The following is a 19,354-nucleotide window of genomic DNA, read 5'->3' as shown; positions in this document are numbered from 1 at the left end:
GAACCTTTTTTCATTTATTTAATTAATATGAGGCATTCAACATGGCACGTCTTCATGAATCTCTTGAGGACAATGTCTCCTTCATTTCTAAGGACAATGTCTTCTCAACTCCTTGGCACGTCTTCTTCATTTCTTGAGAACAATGTCTTCTTCACACCTGAGAACAATGTCTTCTTCAACTCCTTGGACATGGACAGTATCTTCTTCATATCTTGAGGACAATATTGTCTTTATTTCTTATCATCTTTGTCTGGTTTAGTTCTATTCTGCAACTGTTCAGCTATCTCATCCAGCCGATCCTTATCATAGCGGTCCTTGGCGTCATGGAAGTCTTTGGTGAGCTTGTCCAACTGATCAAGGTCTTTCAAGGACACCTGACCTGATCCCCCTCATGGCTGCCTCAGGCTGCAATATACACAAAATGTCTACAGAGTACATTGATATGAAGTAAGGTAGTATAGTTTAAAACACGTAAATTATGCACCATATTGTCCTCAAGATATGAAGAAGATACTGTCACATGCAAATCGTGCTCATATTCAGAGAGTGATAATACAAAGGTGTCAAGTATATGCACTAAAACGTCCACTTTCTGTAAATCTAAATGCAGAAAACTATTCAACACAAACTTAAGAATATCAATGCTATAATAATTCACTGCAACACAAATGTGTACAATTGTTAAGATTACCATGTTGAAGGACAATGTGAGGTGAGGTGAAATGGGGTTTAACGTCATACTAAAGAATATTTGGCCCATATGACGATGTGCATGCATATGTATGTGTGGCTGCTTGTACTAGCCCAGACTTAAGCTGGTTTTATAGTGCTAGCTCACTGAGATACCATGCCACATGAATACCCCCTCAGATACATTATACTGACTCCGAGCCAACCTGTCCTTGTTATGCCCATTAATGCCGAACGCTAAGCAGGAACCAACAAGTACCATATTTCAACATCTTTTGGCATGACGCATCTTGGGATCGAACCCGACGACCTTCCACTCTCCGGGAGGACGCTCAAACCACTACACCACGGAGGTGGCCCAAAGACAATAAGAAGTCAGAAAATTCAATTATAATCATTAATAGCTTAGTGGATCTGCTTTGCTAACATTTAGCACAATGACCTTATGAATTTAAGGTTGAGACTTTCAATATAACAATGATAAAATTTGAATTGATGACACATTTAGTTTCTTGTAAAGTAAATATCAAGAAGTTCAAAGTTACGTGGGGATCTTACTCTTATTTTTGGGTTTCAGTTCATTTGTTGTTTGAAAAAACAAACATCTGTTATGGCTTACCTGTGATTTATCAGGTTTCCAACCAATGAAGTACATTATTTGAAATGTTGCAGGTACCCCGTCTTCATTCCCATGCATTTCTGCAATATATGGAAGGTAACATCTGAAACCCTGAAACTATCCATTATGTGATAGATGTCTTCTCACAGCTTCCTGGTAATTGTTGTAAACTGTCAAATCTTGTGATAATCAGACTCAGTTTTGAGAAAAACAACAAAATGATAACCATAGAAAAATGTTTTCAGGTAATCTTTTTTTTTTTGCGAATGTGTGTGGCACTAGATTATAACAGATACACCCATAGTATTCTAACACTTACAGAAGAGGCTGTTTCTGAGACACAATAAATGAGGCATCCTGATGTCAAGCCTTGCACAGCAAACGAATGATATACTTAAAAAAAAAAATACAAATAAAAAATTCATAAATACGTGAACTTTCAGTGACCTGGTCAGCCTGTGGATTTATAGATGAGAATAGGTCTGCAGTAACCTATGTAAGTTATAATGAGGAATAAGTGTCCTGACAGGGAACCTGTCTTATCATTCATCAATGATTCCATGCCCATTCTGTCAACCCCAGTCTAGATGTAAGAATGCATTACACCTGATATGACATCTTCCACCTTTTTGTATTATTCGCAGCTTCGGTCAATTTATTTTATTTAGTAGGATTATTTGGAGGGATTTAGGGTTTAGGGTCTAATCCAATATGGAAGGTAGATACAATATAGACAAACTTTATGGATTGCAACTTCTTTATAACATCTAAATGTCTGTATATATTGTACTTCCTAACTTCTACAATGCCACTCAAAGATGGTATCAGACAGCAAATCAGCCCTCTCCGATCACCAACAGAAATTCCCTACCCATCAAATCAATTTTGACAAATTTGAAATGCTATCAACCAAGAATCAGGACTTCACAAAAAGAAAAACTATTGGAAGCCATTGAAATCTGCCTCCACAAACCATTGATCAACAGAGACCAAGATTACTACATACCATCGGCCTATGAAGAACTAATCAAACTATAGACTCTATAAAGCATTTCCTGTTCTTAGTCTCCCACTGGCCTCTCATAATTATGTACCAGTTGTTATTCAATTACATGTTGTTGTTAATGTTAATCTGCTGTTGTCAAAACATACTGTGTATATATATACCCCTCTACATCTGGTTGTATTCACTTTTAGCTTGATAACGATTTAAGAATCTACATCGAAACGTCGCTCTATGCAATAAATAAGAAGTTGTCATCCATAAAGTTGTATGTTTCATTTTTGAACCACCAACTTCTAGAATGCCCATCAAACAATCAAAGATGGTAGGTAGCGATCCGGTGTAGTGCATGTGTACTACCACTGGCATGCCAATCAAAGACTAGATTATCTTAAGGCTGCCACATTACACATGACAGCATAACACAGCCACTTCTCATTATTTAAGGTAGCAATCACTGTTCCCATGTCCACAAACAAAACCCTGGAGAACCAACACTCACCTTTATATATAGCAGCTGCAGCTTTGGTGGTGTCACGGTGCAGCAATGACTTCCTGTTCCAGGAACAGTTGTTTTCTCCCATACCTAGAAGACAGAACATGATGATACACCATAGGGCTGCGCAATATAACCGGTTCAGACATGAAAACGATACTCTGATCGAAAAACGGTATTTTGACTTGCAATCGGAAAACTTCGTAACACGTAAATTATTTATTTTATCATGATTAAAAGTTGTTATTAAAGCTTAATCAAGCATGGTAATTTGGTTGTGTTTTTGCTCTATAAATCAAGCATTAACTCGATTATAAGTATTTTTTTGTTTAAAAATACGTCATGCAATATATTGCAATACATACTGCAATACATGCTTTCGCATCGCAATATGAAAATTCCCTGCAATACCCACCCCTAATACACCATCAAACAGGTGAGGTGAAATAGGTTGTAACCTCGCATTCAATGTTGTATACCTATAAAGCGACATGGAAGCATGCACGTGTGTGACTATTGCTATGAGTAGGCTATGAGTTATGATGCTAGCCATTAAGATGCCATTCTGAAGGTTAACTACCCTACCCTTACTGTTGTCTCACCTTTGAGATCCTGCATAAGTTCGTACATGGACGGGTAGTTGACTACAAGTTCGTCAGTGTCCTGCCATCATAAACAGGCATGAAATAAATAACAATAATGGGTATTTTATTTATCATGCAAGAATGCGTACGTAAAATCCATGGCTTTACATGAAAGACAGTTGTTGTAACTGAGATGAATTTATCAAATTAACCCTTGGAGATGACTCCTCAGGATGCAAGTTAAATCTAGCAACACATTGCCCATTTGTGTTTATTAACTTTATGTAACATATCAAGTATTTGCAGGATAAGTAAAGAGAGAGTTATCTTTGACATAAACAGGGATGTTTATGAGAAACTGTTTTATAAAGAATTAACCTCAAAGCATCATGAAGCTGGACTTAGTCAAGGTCATGTTAAATTTGTTAAGTTGTCAACAACAAATTCAGTGAAAATATCAATACCGGTAATCTACCAATTCAGCTTCTCATTATCATGATCTTAGACTCTAATATTGTCTTTCAAGTCATTAGACACCAAAAATGTAAACATTTTCTATCATGGAAGCTCCAATGTAACATTTTATAAGTTTTATTGGTAATTCACCATTTGAGCACCCAATCTGCTGGAGACATGAAGGATTTATCCATGATTTTCAATGTGCTTGCTGTATTTAAATCAGGAAATAAAAAGTCATTTTATAGAAAATTTAGAGGTATTTTGGTATTGAATTCAAAGCAACAAAGCACAACAATGATGCTTTTAGTGAACAATATTTCAGTTCAAAGTAAAATGCAAAGCTACACCATAACATAACAACATCCTGAATTGGGAATTCAGATAACAACATTCTGAATTGGGAATTCAGGTTAGAAGTTATAAAGATTTTGTCAACAATATTCATAGACTCGGAGCTGATTAACAGCCTCTTATACAGCCAGGATTAATCCATAACCCATGAGGTAAAGGCTTTTTTTGAGATAAAGGAAGTTTTGCCTCACACTAAAATGCCTCCCTTGCATCTTCCAGTACGTACGATAGTTAACATGGTGTAGCCAGATCTTGTGAGAAGGTTGCCCAGGTCTCTTACATCGTGAAAGGAGAGATGTGAGGGGCAAAACCCTGGAAGAAACAAGTGACTTTCACATGACTTATTTCATGGTCAAGTTCATTGTAAGTAAGAGTATGTCTTTCAGAATTACAATCCATAATTTTCTTATTCTACAAGTGAGATTATGGGTATGACCAAGATTTGTCAGTGGTCCAAATGGCAAGCACATAGAAAATACAAAGGCTTCCTTAGCCAGTCAACTGCCACTGTACTTGCCATTTATATAATTTTTTCAAATTTGTTACTACAAATTGGAAAATGCACAATTCTTCATACTTATGTGACTCAGACAGGTGACATGATGATCCTCTCTCTCTCTTGTCATGCAAGGTGGTGATATTTACCCCTTCCCGTTCTGTTTCTGCCAACTGCAGGGATACTCTCAGTTCAAACAGAGTGTCTCCTCCAAACATACTGCCAATAAACACCCCATCATCCTTCAGTGCATTGTGGACCTACACAGGACAAATATACAGAAACCACAACCAGGTGAAAACAGGCACTAAATGTGTATCAACAACTCATGTATACAATCTCTTTTTAGCTTCAACTGATAGGAATGACTCTCCGCAAACAAACGTTGTAACAGGTTACCTTGGAAACGCTTTCAAATATGCAAGATATATCGATGCATATTTTAATGTAGAAATTAAAAGTAAATCAACAGGGGAAAAAACAGAAAATTGAATTGTACGTAATATCCTTTGATCATTCAGGCATACATTTTTTGTGAACTACATAAGCACTGAGCGGAAAACATTGCTCCCATTGGCATGAGAACTGGGTTATGATATCTCATTGAAGTCCTGTTGCATTATCTAAAACCAGTGAAACAGGATAGGGGTATGAATGTCAAAGTGGGGAACAACAGGGAAGAAATTTTAGTATTGAAAATTTTAATATAAATTGTATATTTATGTACTTATCCTTTCTCACGATTTGCACTTCTCTATCTTGCTGCAACGCTGAGTGGAACAAATGAGAACTTTTCCTGTAGGCCTCTCTTGTCCATATGCCCGTGTTCCCCAGGCTGCTCTCTTTATAGGACAGGTCACTAGTCCCTGGCTAAGCGTGCAGCACGTTCCCCTGTCTACCCACATGACTACCTCAGAGTGATCATTCTCTTCTTGGAGCCAATGACAGTTATACGTAACCGTCGTAATCTGAGTAGAGGGGAGGCTGGGTGGGCATCCATCTCGTGAGATAGGATAAGTATATAAATATACAATTTATATTCAAATTTTCAAATTTTTAAACTTATCCTATCTCACGATTTGCTCTTATCCCATGGTTGGACGTCGGGTCACAGATTACCCTAAGTCAAAAGGCACTGACAGTATATACTGTATAGGCTAATGACAACCGTAGATAGCAATGAACAAGGGAGGCCGGATATGACTAGCATAGTACCTCTACTAGTGATGGGTTCTCCTGAACCCCTTGGCTTACTAGGCATCATCGCTCCCAAGGAGAGGGTGCTCCTGAGCAATGTGGCGTTCGGCCCCAGGATACGACTAGCATAGTACCTACACTAGTGATGGGTTCTCCTGAACCCCTTGGCTTACTTGGCATCATCGCTCCCAAGGAGAGGGTGCTCCTGAGCAATGTGGTGTTCAGCCGCAGGATCCGACTAGCATAGTACCTATACTAGTGATGTAGTGATGGGTTCTCCTGAACCCCTTGGTTTACTAAGCATTATCGCTCCTAAGGAGTGGGTGCTCCTGGTCATGATAACAGGTAGATCTTCGCTTGGAATATCAGAAGCAGTTGTTTCCACTCCGTAAGTGACGGGCGTTTGAGACGTGACAGGGCATCGGCAATGACATTCCTCATCCTGGGAATGTGTCGGGCTCTGGCCACTGTGTTGAGTGAATCATTCAGATGATGAATTCGAAACATCAACAGAGCTGCTGATCCTGTTGACCCCTGATGGTTTATGTACGAAATTACCATCGAAATGTCTGATTGAATCAGTATGCGTCGACGAACAGGTGGCACCATACAGCCTCCAACGCAAACATTCCACTTGTTGAGCCACCAACGAGTACTGAATGTAGTTGTGAGGGAAGACGAATCAACTCCCTGGGGTTGTCGTCCCGGATGTATGGGCACAGAAACATCTGAAGAGGACGCAGCTGCAGCTGGCCCCTGTAAGTCAGCGCTTGTGCCGACGTCAACCACCCTAGTAACTTCTGCCACTGGCGAAAAGTTGTGGATTGGACCAGCACTAGTGGTGCATTGCACTGAATCTTGTCCCACCTCTCCCCTTGGGCACAAACATCATGACCTGTCGTGTTGAATATTGTCCCAATAAAAAGAAATCACCGGGTCGGTGTTACCTCCGATTTCTCCGAATTCAGCAGCAATCCTAATTGCACGAGCAACTTGATGATGAACTGCCTGTGGAGAGGAAGGACGACTGGATCCTGCTGGGCTTGAACACAGCCTTCGATATAGTTCTCGAATGTCACGCCTCGACAATGCAGATAGCTTGTTATCGGATTGGGTATCTGAGTAAAAAGCCACGGGGCCGTACATATGCCAAACAGCAGGACCCTCCATTGGTATATCAATGACGCCTCTTGAAAGTAAATCCAAGATACTTCGGATAGTCTGGATGTATCGGGATAAAATCATCACCGTCCGACATGGGAATCTCCGGACGACGAGCAGTTAATACTGGTTATTGAAAACGGGGGTTTGTCGGGTGATCAACTGTTGAAGTGTAACGAGCTCTGTCTGCCAGCCAATGGGAGCAAGCATGTCTATATGCTCTAAAAACGTCCTTGATAAGGGAGCACATTCCCGACAACGTTTGCTCCAGGAACACAGGTCAATACAACCCACACATGACGAGTTGGGATCCGAGGAAGTAAATATTGTTACAGTGTGTGCAAAATTACTTAGGGTCAACTACCCATGATATATTTCTCATGTTAACTTGTAAGGAAAGCTGAGAACTCTCACAATACGTCCACACAGTGGTGCAACAAGAAGAAGAATGATCACTCTGAGGTAGTCATGTGGGTAGACAGGGGAACATGCTGCACGCTTAGCCGGGGACTAGGGACCTGTCTTATAAAGAGAGCAGCCTGGGGAACATGGGCGTATGGACAAGAGAGGCCTACAGAAAAAGTTCTCATTCGTTCCACTCAGCGTCGAAGCAAAAGAGAAAAGTGCAAATCGTGAGATAGGATAAGTTTAAAAATTTGACTTTTCTCAATTATTTTTCTTTTGTTTCTGTGAATATATTTTTAGATTACAAAAATGATTGAACCTGTGATCAAGAAAACAGAAACTGTACCAACCTGCCTAAAGCATCCAGGCAAGTCATTCACCCAGTGAAGGCTGCAACATCCATAATGAACACAAGCATCACCACCATGGCCTATATTTACTGAATATGATTTATTTTTATTTTTTGTTGTTTAACAGTAATAACACCGCTCTCAGCAATATTCCAGCTATATGGTGGCAGTCTGTAAATAATCAATTCTGGACCAGACCTGGACCAGATAAACATAAACACAATGAGCATCGATCTACACAATTCTTATATGATGACATGTGTCAACCAAGTCAGCGAGACTGACCACCTGATCAAGTTAGACACATTGCTGAAGACCAGTTCTTACCCTGATCTTCATGTGTTACTGGATATGAAACAGCAGCATACAGAATTCGCTGAATCAACAAAATGCAAATGATAAGCGTTCCTTTTGAATTTACTAGTCCATCACAAATACTGAGAGTGTGTGAATCTTGTCTCTAGCCACAAGACATGTACCGGTAAACCTAACAGTTGGGTTGCAGGACGATCATAATGTACCTGAGACTGCTGACAACAAGGTCAAGGGAGTTCTCTTTGAAAGGAAAATATTCTTCATCAGCAATAATTCGATGGGTGGGAACCTCAGGAGATAATTCACTTTGCATCTGCAATGAGAAAACACTAATTTAGTGATGACATAGAATGACATTCATACTTTAACTTTATACATATTTCTGTGGCAAAACGCTGTGATTTTTTCAACAGTCTGAAGCATAATAAATATTGTTTTCATTTTTTCAACCATGTTTGGGGCAAAATCTTTTCTGATAAAATCCCCCTCCCTTCCCTTTCGAGAATATCATATAGTTCCCAATTGATGCTCAGTGTTGTAAGTTTCACTCAATCCTTTTATTGATATTCAGTATCAGCATGTAAAGTACATTGTAAATGTTTTTTGTTACACTGTATGTTGCAGTATTCCAGCAATATCACAACAGCCTTTGTTGTAATAAAGACTGGGACTAACAAACCAGTGATAGATATCTTGGATTCAAACTCACAACCAAAAGATCCTTACACCAGAGAAACAAATCAAGAGATGCCATCTGCACCACCTCATCACAGAATTAACTGGTTGATTTTAGAATGATGTCACATTACAGTGTTACATAAAACAGCGTCCTATGGTCACTGAGTATATGAATCTAGCACCGCCTCGACTTTATAGAGTGATTACACGGTACCCTGGAAATTGTTAATTTCAAACACTGACTACTTACTGGCAATTGCTTTTATCATCCATAGGTTTAATTAAGTTAATATCTACCTACCAGTACCCTGTCTGCCATGTCACACTGGTATAATGTTCCAACCATGTCACTATAGATGTGCTTAGAGACATGTCCGCGGCCACAACCAAGATCCACAGCAACACCAAACTTTCTGTTGAGAAATACATGAACATTGAACACAATTAGACATGCTTGATGTCTAAAACAAAATCCTGAAGGTGAAATATCAGAGAATAGCCGAGAATTCTTTCTTGTCCCATGTTAACTGGTTGTTTGTTGACATAATGTATATTGTGTTGTATAGCCACTCATTTTTTCCATCATTAGTCAAAAGGATATTTGCAGTTGTCACTTTACCTTTTAACATCGCAAATTCTGTCAGCAACTCTGAATCCAATCTGCAAATGTAAAATGCAGGCAAGTTCTTTAAAGGGCATTTAGAAATGATGTCACAACATGTGTCAAAGATTTTGTTAACATCAACTTCTGATTTTGCTAAACTAAATGTTTTTAATGTGATCTAGCTGCACGGCTAAAATTATAAAAAATATACTCTATGATTCTTTAAATGGAAAGTGAAATATATTTGATCAATTCAGATGATATCAAACCCATCTGGCAACTTATTAAAATGTTTATCGGTGGCACTCTCAATCTCACTGTTAAACATTGGCGTGGCCAGCAAGCCCAATATAACCCCTGCACATGTTTATCCGTTCTTTGCTTTGGGAGTTTTGTCAAAGTGTAATAATATAATCGTTTTTCTGTATCAACATGAATAGCCATTGTCACTGTGAAGCCTTGTTGACTAATGTTGTAGTGAATTATTATCATTGTTAGATATCAGAGATGATACGAACCTCATCCTTCAAATACTCATAAACTTGATAATCTTTCATCAAAGCCGTTCTGTTTTTCTGTATGCGTTTCGCTTTCCTGTCAAAAACATTCATAGGACTATCAGACTGGCCAGCCATCCCTCTGCAAGACAATACACTGTTGAATTGCGACCACCATAGTTTCCATGAAGATCGAGCATGGGCAACTCGAGACCACGTTTGTGATGACAGCGATGTAGCTCTACCGAGGTGCACGCTCATTCTGAAATATTTTTATTCTGTTATCTGATGAACGTTAAAATTCCGCAATCATGTCTGACGGGGCCAAAACAAAGTTAGAAACAGGCAAAACATGAGTCGAAAGGGCATCTACTTCGACAAGAGGAAGTCGACACCAAACATACCGCAGAGAACTGAAGAGTACAGAAATTACCTCCCTTAGCTTACAGCGGGGAAAAGTTTAATTATGAAACGGCGGTACAAAACCTTTTTGTCAATGGTTTCGATATACTGGTTTATATAATTGATAACATATTATATGAAGTGGCTCATAATCTTCTTTGATTTTAATCCCATTTTCTGTTTCTATCACGGGCTGAATATGGCAGGGCCGTTTGATGAGGTTAAACATTTAATGTAAAACAGGTAAAAATATATAATGAATCAAATAGTATCGTCAAGGATTACCATAAAGAGTTCAGAAAAATCTGCTTATCGTAAATTATAATTTTACTGTTTATCGTACTCTCGTAAAAGTCGTACTCGCCTCTAACTATCAAATGAAACACGAAAACCAATCATGCAGTTGATCAGTGGTTGGTATTTGGAAAACACGAATTACATTAATGAAACGAAAGCAGGTCGAGATGCCCATATGTTTTAAAAACCAAAGTAACATGCATTCCATAGAGATGAATCGATCCGCATTTCAAATTCAGTTGGAGACTAATATTGAAGAGTGGGAGCACCTCTGTTGGAATTTAAGGCTGTTCTCACCGATCCATTTGCTGTTGTTAAATCACTTGATCGGTTTGTTGGTGACAGGCCTTCGTATTCAGTAACATGTAACTGTCATGAACATTTTTAGCGGATTGTTACGGAAGGAACACTTGCTGCAACATCCTTGCAGGATCAGCCGTCCCTGCTTTGGCCGAGGGTTCGTTTCCTGAATAGATTCACCTTGAAACTGTCACCACAATGCCAGTATGCATATATACGACGTGAAACCTGCACCACTATGCTCTCCTCCCTCATTAAATCGACATTCCCTAATAACACTCAAATAATGTTCCAGTGGCGCTATAAACCCCTCAAATTTCCAATGATAAAGTGAATGAAAACCAAAATATGGAATTTCTCAAAAAACATATTTTTATTGAATAATGACATCTAAAAAATACATAGCACTTGCACATTACGATTTCGGGTTACTGGTGAAATAAAACCGACTGGATGAATCTGCGTTGTTTCAATGCAGCCTCCGTGAATCACTGCTGCGTAAGTCATTTCAGTTTTTGAAAACAGTCTCCACACGCTTAACTCAACAATAGGACTCATGTTGTGGTTTCAGTGTCGGTTTCCTTTCAAGTACTTCTTCCCTAATGTGACCTTCACACAACCAAATCCAGCTCGGTGAAAGCCTAAGAAGTGGGGCTGCGTCTTCACCTCGAAGCTGTTCTTGCTGATGAGGACACGCGAAGCACGTAGATCTCCTTCATGGGATCCCCCTATGACATGCACCTGTCCCCGGTGTTGACAAATCTCAAAGTCCACACATCCGTCGAGCTCCGGCAGACTTGCCTTACAGATGAGTTTGCCATCTGTGAACTGCTGGAGGCCATATCTGGATACAAGATACACCTCGCCATCGATAGTGAGGGCCCGGATCTCAGTGGCGGGACTGGGGGTCGAGTGCAGAACACACGATTCATCTTTGGAGGTGTCGTAGTACTGGGTCTTTTTCACGTAGTTGCCGTACTGGTCAACACCGCCGAACATGTAGATCTTGTCGTGGATGACCGCGACTGCTGGCTTCTGTACAGGGATTTGTAGTATACCAGAACAGTTTCCCCAGACATCGCTGGACACGGAGAACTTGCTGATGGATGAGACCATTCCGCCGCACACACCCCTGGCGTCGAACCACAGACCCCCGACCAGATACAGGTGATCACCAACCACTGCTGAAGAGTGGGAACATCTCTGCTCAGGCAGGCTGTTCTCACTGATCCATCTGTTCTTGTCAAATCTCTGAAGACGTTTGCTGGTCAAAGTCCCGCCGCTGACAAAGATAGTGGATCCATGGGCACTTGTAGCGAAGTCGAAGCCGGGATCGTGAGGCAACGAGGCGAGTCTGTACCAGTGGTTAGACTGAAAACTATAGCCATGCACAGTCCGTGAGGTTGGGTAGGTCTGATGAAGCAAAACATTGGCGCGGATAAACTCCCGGGGATGTGTAGTCGTAGTCTGGGCGTTTGCTTGGTGTTGAACAGGACCCTGGTTCTGGTTGACGGTCGTCTGCGACGTGGTCTGTGATGTCACTGGTGTTGATGTTGCTGACGAACCATCCTGCTGTCGATGTTTTTCGACGTAACCGCCAATGACAATAATGATATCCTCCACGCCGGCTGATGTCCTTGGGACAGTCCTCGAGGACGAAAACTCTGCCCTCCTTCCTGGAAGAAGCTGATAGGCCTTGGCATTTTCAACTAGTTGCAGGCATAACTTGTTGCGGATGACGACGTCATTGGAGGCGATGCAGTGAAGGAGATAGTGAGGGTTGATGAAGGGGAGGCGGACACTTGCTAGCACTGTCGACAGATTGCCCTTTCTTGAAGATGGATTGTGCCTCAGCCATTTCATCACTGCATCGAACACGAACTCCTCACTTGGAACTTTGAGCTTATCTTCTCTTAGGATACCGCTTAGTTCATCCGCCTTCAGTGCTTTGAAAGATTCGGTACTAGCAACATCAACAAAGTTGGCCACGATATAGTCGAAGGCGAGAGTCTGAAGATCTGCCAACTTCTTAATCCTTGACGTTCTCCATACTTCAATGCTTGTCTCTGACGTCATGTGGTCGCCTAGGTAACGCTCACATTCGTGCTGCAGTCTTTCCATGCCGAGCTTCAAAGACGCAAACATGATATCAGCAGCGTTGTCTCCAGTCAGCACCACGTCTTCACCGTAGATGTAGTCCAGCAGGATGGTGAATATGTTCAGGTCGATGCCCCGGATGATCATCTTACCAGTGGAGTTCTCGGTGTCACCAAGCGCGGTCTTGAAGAAAGAGGACGCCGAGCACAGTACGAGGCGGTGACAGCGGTGGTCTTGACCCTTCACGACGACACTGATGTCACAGAATTTGCCGTCAGCACGTGCTCGCAGGACAGCAGAACTCAAGTCCAGGGCAAAGGACATGCGGCGTATCACTTTACGGTTCGCCTCCCTGAAGAAATAAATTGTGATTAAATTTCGAAACAATTAACACGCTTGATATGGATGTGCAACTTACACACGACGTTTCTGAGCTAATATTTACCCCTTCATCAGGTAAATGGATTCACCTGATAAATAATAAAGAAGCTGCACATCCATGCACATAAGTATGTTGTATTACCCTACTGTTAACTTCTAAATGCCTATCAAACATCTAATTAACAGTTAACGTGTTTGAGAGGTATTTAGAAGTTGGAACAATAAAGATGAACAACTTCTTTATTACAGCGAGAGCGTCGTTTTGGTGTAGGTTCTAAAACCGCCATCACTTGCTTGAAAACGGTGTTAGAACCTACACCAAACGTCGCTCTCACTGTAATAAAGAAGTTCCATATAACCATATATTGTTAATCCTTCAATTAACAGCTGTGATTGTGAACCTGAAATATTTTCCAAAAGTTTGGTACAAAAGTACTAGAATCTGTACTTTACTGAGAAAGTGTAATCCCAAATATAACATATGTTACAGTTTGGTAGTATTCCAAGTTCAGTTTAAAATAATTATTTTCTTATTACTATAACTTCATATACATTCAGTATAAATTTAATTTTTAAGAAATTAAAGAATTCAAAACATATGTTAAAATATTTGATACAAAAATTAAACCAATTTTGCTACATGGGGCAGAGGTTTGGGGGTTTTCTCGTTTGGAAGCATTGGAAAAGGTTCACTTGTAAGCTTGTCAAATAAGAGAAGGGCAGCTATTATATTATTCCATGAGAAAACAGATTGTGCAAATTATGTGCATTAAATGTAATTGAAGATGAGTTCCACTTTTTGCTGGTATGTCCTTACTACACTGATTTAAGGACAATATTACCATTCATACCCTACCATGTATACATTTAATTTGTTAATGAACTCCAATAATACAACTTATATTCGCTAACTTGGTTTGCATGTCCACCATAGAAAAATAGTTAATATGAAATTAGTGCTGCGTTCGTCTACTTACATTGTGAACTTTTCAGCTGCGAAAAATGACTGTCTTGGGGTGGCAGAAATTTGAAGCATATATATTGGTGTCAGAAACATGACGTGACTTAAAAGTCTGATCAAGGGATGTTTGTTCAAGCGAACCCCATTTACCTCTACTCCTGGCCCCAATCGTTGTGTTAACAGGCAATGGATATGCCCACCCTGCGAGAGCTTGTTAACGAGATGTGAAGACATTTTCACGGTCATTTGTGTTAGGTGTCCGTTGATTGTATTGTCACTGGTTGGGTGGAGACGAGGATGTGATGACAGTCACTTGACTTAATACGGAAAACATACTCCCTAATAAATAGGCTTTCATCTATAGATTAAAGGATTAGTCGCGCTTCATTATGGGATTTTAAATGGAGTTTTTAAATGAATTTCTCTGTTAACACACGTCTTATCTAATGAATTCAAATTCAGAGCCATCGGAAGCGCTCATGAAACAACAAACATCATCATCAGTATGTGTCATTGCGAATGTTAATAATAATAATTAGTCCATTTATATTGCGCTTAATCCACACCCACAGCCTGCCCATAGCGCAGACAAGATAGAATTTAGGTGTCACTTGTAAAACACAGAGAAAAGGTATGTCTTAAGATTTGCTTTAAACGTGTGACTTCTTTGAGTGGCATTTTAGAAGTTGGGAGATACAATATAGAATACTTTTTATGGATAAGAACGTTGTCATTCCTGCTTGGTACAAGAATCTGTATCCAAACGTCGCACTCACGAAATAAAAGAAGTTGTAACCCATAAAGTTTGTTCTATATAAAACGTGCGACTGTTGGGCTTGTTCTAATGTGAGCCGGTAACTCATTCGAGTTCATGGCGGCCGCAACTTGAAATGAGCGAAAACCATTCGATTTTCACTTCCATTTTGTAATGTGAAGTAAGTTTTCATCACTGGAGAGAAGCTGTCTGCATGGAAGATAGTAACCGGACAAAATCCCCAAAAAAAAAAAAAAGAGAAAAAAAGAAAGTGCATGGTACGACAAAATCCCCAAGGGAAAAACAGTCAAGAGTTTAAGAAACCCATTTATTTATTGTTCCATATTTCACTGACTGAGTTTGGTTTTACGCCATGCTTGAGAACGTTGGTGCTTTGCTCACAATACGTGCGGCAATATTTTGTATGCGTTGAAGACGGTTTAAGAGCTCACGAGGGATGTTTAAAAGGAGGCTATTATATTCTGGATAGAATGAGAATGTTGTCACCATAATATATATATTGGTATTGCACAGACGGGAGGGAGTTTTGGTGCAAATCGGTGCCATGAAACGGTCCAACTTTATCTGAGAAATTGTTGAAGCATACTTTGGAATACCTATTTTATATCTAATGTTCTAATTTTCAAGATCCAGAAACGTCACCATTTATAGAAAATTTCTTTGGCGACAACTGCCCGTTCAAACTTGTCTGAAATTGTCTTCTGCGTGGATATATTTTATGCAAGTCGTGCATGTCACGCTTTAATGTTATTGATAAACGCAACCATAATACTGTTTTCACACGCTCATCCCAATTGATGTGTCACCCTGTTTTATTATTAAACATGCTGTGATTCTACTGAAACGCGTGTGGTCATTTTATAATTCTTTTGTAAACAGTTGTTACTTTCTGTTACATTTTAAAAACATTTCACAAACTTTCATTTCAGTAATGTGGCTTTTGGGTCCGGACAAATGAAATACAACTGGAGACAAAAGCTGAAATGTGTCGCCCAATGTTGCACAGTTTATGCTCTTGAGGTATTGCCACCTCTGGGAAGGCTGACTCTCCGCTGTAGTACAACGTCCACGCTGGCAATTCAGGCCACTGGTTTGTTTAGTCCGGAATCGATAAAGTTGTAAAATTGCTGACAAGGATCCGCACACGCCCATGTTATAAGACAGTGAGTGTGGTTTTCGGGGTGGGGTGGTGGGAAAAGAAATTAGTTTCACACGTTACACATTGTGGGGGATCGAACCCTGTCTTCGGTGTGAAAAGCAAACTCTTTAACCACGAGTCTACCCCACCGTCCCTGTACAATGGTAAACTTAGGTTACTGTAGGAACACAGGGCATTTCACATAGTGCAGTTAGTTGTGCTTATACATTACTGTGTGATGGACTCAGACAACTTACCAGGAGCCCTGAGGAGGTACTACAAGCAGTTGTTGATAGGTGTGATGAGCTTGGTGTTCAACCAGACCCCTCTACTGTGAACAGGCCGCCATTAATGTTGTAGGTGTTGTCTTAGGTTCGGGTCTAGGACAAATGCCACCCGGACAAAAGCCACCTAGGACAAATGCCACCCAAACAAATACCACCCAAATAAAAACCACTAACACATTATCATGTTTCCCAGATGTATTTGCATGATAATTCATTTTCATTTACACACTTTCATTATTGCTTTCATTCTCATCCTTTTTCATTTTTCATTCACACTTTCAGTAATATTGCTTTCATACTCCTTCCTGCGATGAAACATATTCAACTTGGTTGTCCATATTGGAAGTGAAATGGTCAGTTTGTTAGTTATTTGCTTTATTTAACGGCGCACGCACAACTAAAGCCGTTGGCTTGTGACAATCCATATTCATGTAATGTACATATTTCATGAATAAAATATGTTTATATCACAACTAAGATATTTCAGCGACGGGGTAGTACACTTATTAAGAAATGAGGGGGAACAACAAATATATATTTTGAAAGAGTGGTGTTACTACCCAAAAAACCAACTGAGTATTAAGGGAACTGTACTCTTCTGTATATATTATTTACATACAATCGTTAAAATTAATCCTCCTTGCTTACATCTAATCATAACATCTCTTCTTACTGCTACTCCAACAGGCTAAGTAGATTTGTTAACCAAAGGTTTTATTCTATTTATAAATACACCGGTTAATGCCATTTAATACAACATTCAGACTGACTAGTTGTGAACCCAAACTCACAACTCTTCCCCAAGACTCCCCATGTGCTTAGTTAGCCTTACTTTCAAAACAATGCTATTATAACAGGCTTCTCACCAAATTCAAGGTAAAACTATTTCTTAAATCAAATTTTACATCCATTTACGTTAACATTTTGAAAAAGTCAACATTACTATGAAATCAAAATTTTACATCAAAATCAACTTTTTTATCAAAGTGAATTTTTGTTAAGAAACCAAATTATTCATCAAAGTCTATATAATTTTACAACAAAATGAACATTAAAGTCAATAAGGGTGGTAATTGTCCTCTCTGTAATGGTAAAATAACTGGGTGGCTTTTGTCCTAGGTGGCATTAGTCCGGGTGGTTCTTGTCCAGGTGGCTTTTGTCCTGCTCCCCTTAGGTTCGCATGTCAATACACATGGATGTTTCTATCACCTGACCCAGAGTACTTGACGTAAAGTGCAGTCTCTTGGTCTCGTCTCACACTACCGCGACAATGAAGATGCCAGATCGTAGGAAAGAGGAACGATAACTGTGATGCTTTCGCGGCTATCTACAGATCGGAAAGAGGTCAGCCCCAAAGAAGAAAACAAGACGTGCAAAAGCTCCTCCAAGAACGTCTTGGGGGTTTGTGCAGGAGTTATGTGGCTGGTGAGAAGACGCTCCCAGATTTCTTGCATGGCATTGGGCGCTGTATGCGAACTGATGTTTGATGAAATGATAAATGCTATGATCCAATAACATATCAAAATGTCAAAAATGTATGAATAAATGTATGCTCATTGCCATTGTAAAAAATTGTCAAATAAAAATAAATGTGCAATGAATGTAAAAAATGTGCTCAAAATATGTGCTATGTGCTCTTTGAACTTGTTGAATGTTGAGATATTGACAAATAAATAAATGGATATCTTAAACTCTTGACTGTTTTTCCTTGGGGAATTTTTCAGGGGGAATCTGTCCTACGATGCACTGGGGAGAGAGAGAAGAGGGAAAACATTTTTTTGTCCGGTTACCCACGAACATATACTAGGCACATAAAGAAACTGTGCATACACAAATTTAAAATCTAAATTTATCAAACCTGTGTAGACACATAAGGATTTAAACTCAGAGATTAGTGACATGTATCCAACATGCATGCACGTGCCACGTTCCGTGACGTCAGTGGGTTCGTCCTTGAGACGTGCAATACGTTGTTGCACGTGCATTCCGGGAAAGAGAAACAGAGCAAATGAATGCCACACAATACTGTCACTTTGGAAAGCTCAACCCCTGCCCTTGCGATCGTTCAAAAATTAAACGGCTATTGAAACGCATAGCATGCCAAGGCTCACGTCTGCACAACGCCATGAGGCCATTGGGATGGTCCGTGGGTGAATGTCTCAACGACAAGTGGCTGCACATTTCCACTGCCACCGGAACACCATTTCTGCACTGGTGAGACGCTACCAGAACACAAATGACGTCATCGATCGGCCACGTTCTGGACGTCCACGTGTAACAACGCCAAGACAGGACAGATGGATAAGGGTGACCCATCTTCGCCACAGGTTTCAGACTGCAGTAATGACTGCCCGAACCATCCCAGGACTTCGCCGTATCCACCCCAACACAGTTCGACAACGTTTACGTCATCACGGGATCAGACCACGACATCCCGCCATACGGCCTATCCTGACACAACGTCATCGACAAGCTCGCCGAATGTGGTGCCGAAATCATGTCCGCAGACCCTTGTTTTGGTGGAGAAATGTTGTTTTTACAGATGAGTCCAGGTTTAACATTTCCCATAGTGATGGACGTCAACGTGCCTATAGACGCGTGGGAGAACGTTATGCACAGGCCTGTGTCTTGGAGAGGAATCGCTTTGGTGGTGGTTCCGTGATGATTTGGGGTGGAATAACAGCACGCCAAAGAACTCCTTTGGTGATTGTTCAGGGCAACTTAACTGGTGTGGGCTACAGGGATCAGATTCTTCGACCTGTGGCAATTCCTTTTCTGCAACGTCATGGCCCTGGGTTAACATTCCAACAG

General features: G+C 40.3%; 2 protein-coding genes across 2 annotated transcripts; both read right to left on the bottom strand.

Moving 5' to 3' along the window:
* Positions 1–10,322, bottom strand: LOC124261581 (arginine-hydroxylase NDUFAF5, mitochondrial-like). Its single transcript, XM_046695906.1, is given in 12 exon segments — positions 1–405; positions 1,310–1,389; positions 2,815–2,898; positions 3,411–3,471; positions 4,429–4,484; positions 4,487–4,514; positions 4,848–4,958; positions 7,812–7,851; positions 8,333–8,439; positions 9,106–9,217; positions 9,424–9,464; positions 9,927–10,322. Coding segments are annotated over 12 exon segments (1,011 nt in total). The 5' UTR covers positions 10,167–10,322; the 3' UTR covers positions 1–354.
* A 1,149-nt stretch (positions 10,323–11,471) lies between these two features.
* LOC124261547 (kelch-like protein 29) lies at positions 11,472–13,325 on the bottom strand. The gene is made up of 2 exons (XM_046695862.1): positions 12,447–13,325; positions 11,472–12,317 (listed from the first exon to the last, which is right to left on the bottom strand). The coding sequence occupies exons 1-2, from the start codon at positions 13,323–13,325 to the stop codon at positions 11,472–11,474; spliced, it is 1,725 nt and encodes a 574-aa protein (XP_046551818.1).
* Positions 13,326–19,354: the final 6,029 nt, after the last annotated feature.

The sequence above is a fragment of the Haliotis rubra genome, unplaced genomic scaffold, assembly GCF_003918875.1.
Source record: "Haliotis rubra isolate DU_JTF1 unplaced genomic scaffold, ASM391887v1 Scf80, whole genome shotgun sequence".
Classification (NCBI taxonomy): Eukaryota; Metazoa; Mollusca; class Gastropoda; order Lepetellida; family Haliotidae; genus Haliotis; species Haliotis rubra.
The sequence above is the reverse complement of the archived record's forward strand: the minus strand, read 5'-3'. Positions and strand labels throughout refer to the sequence as shown.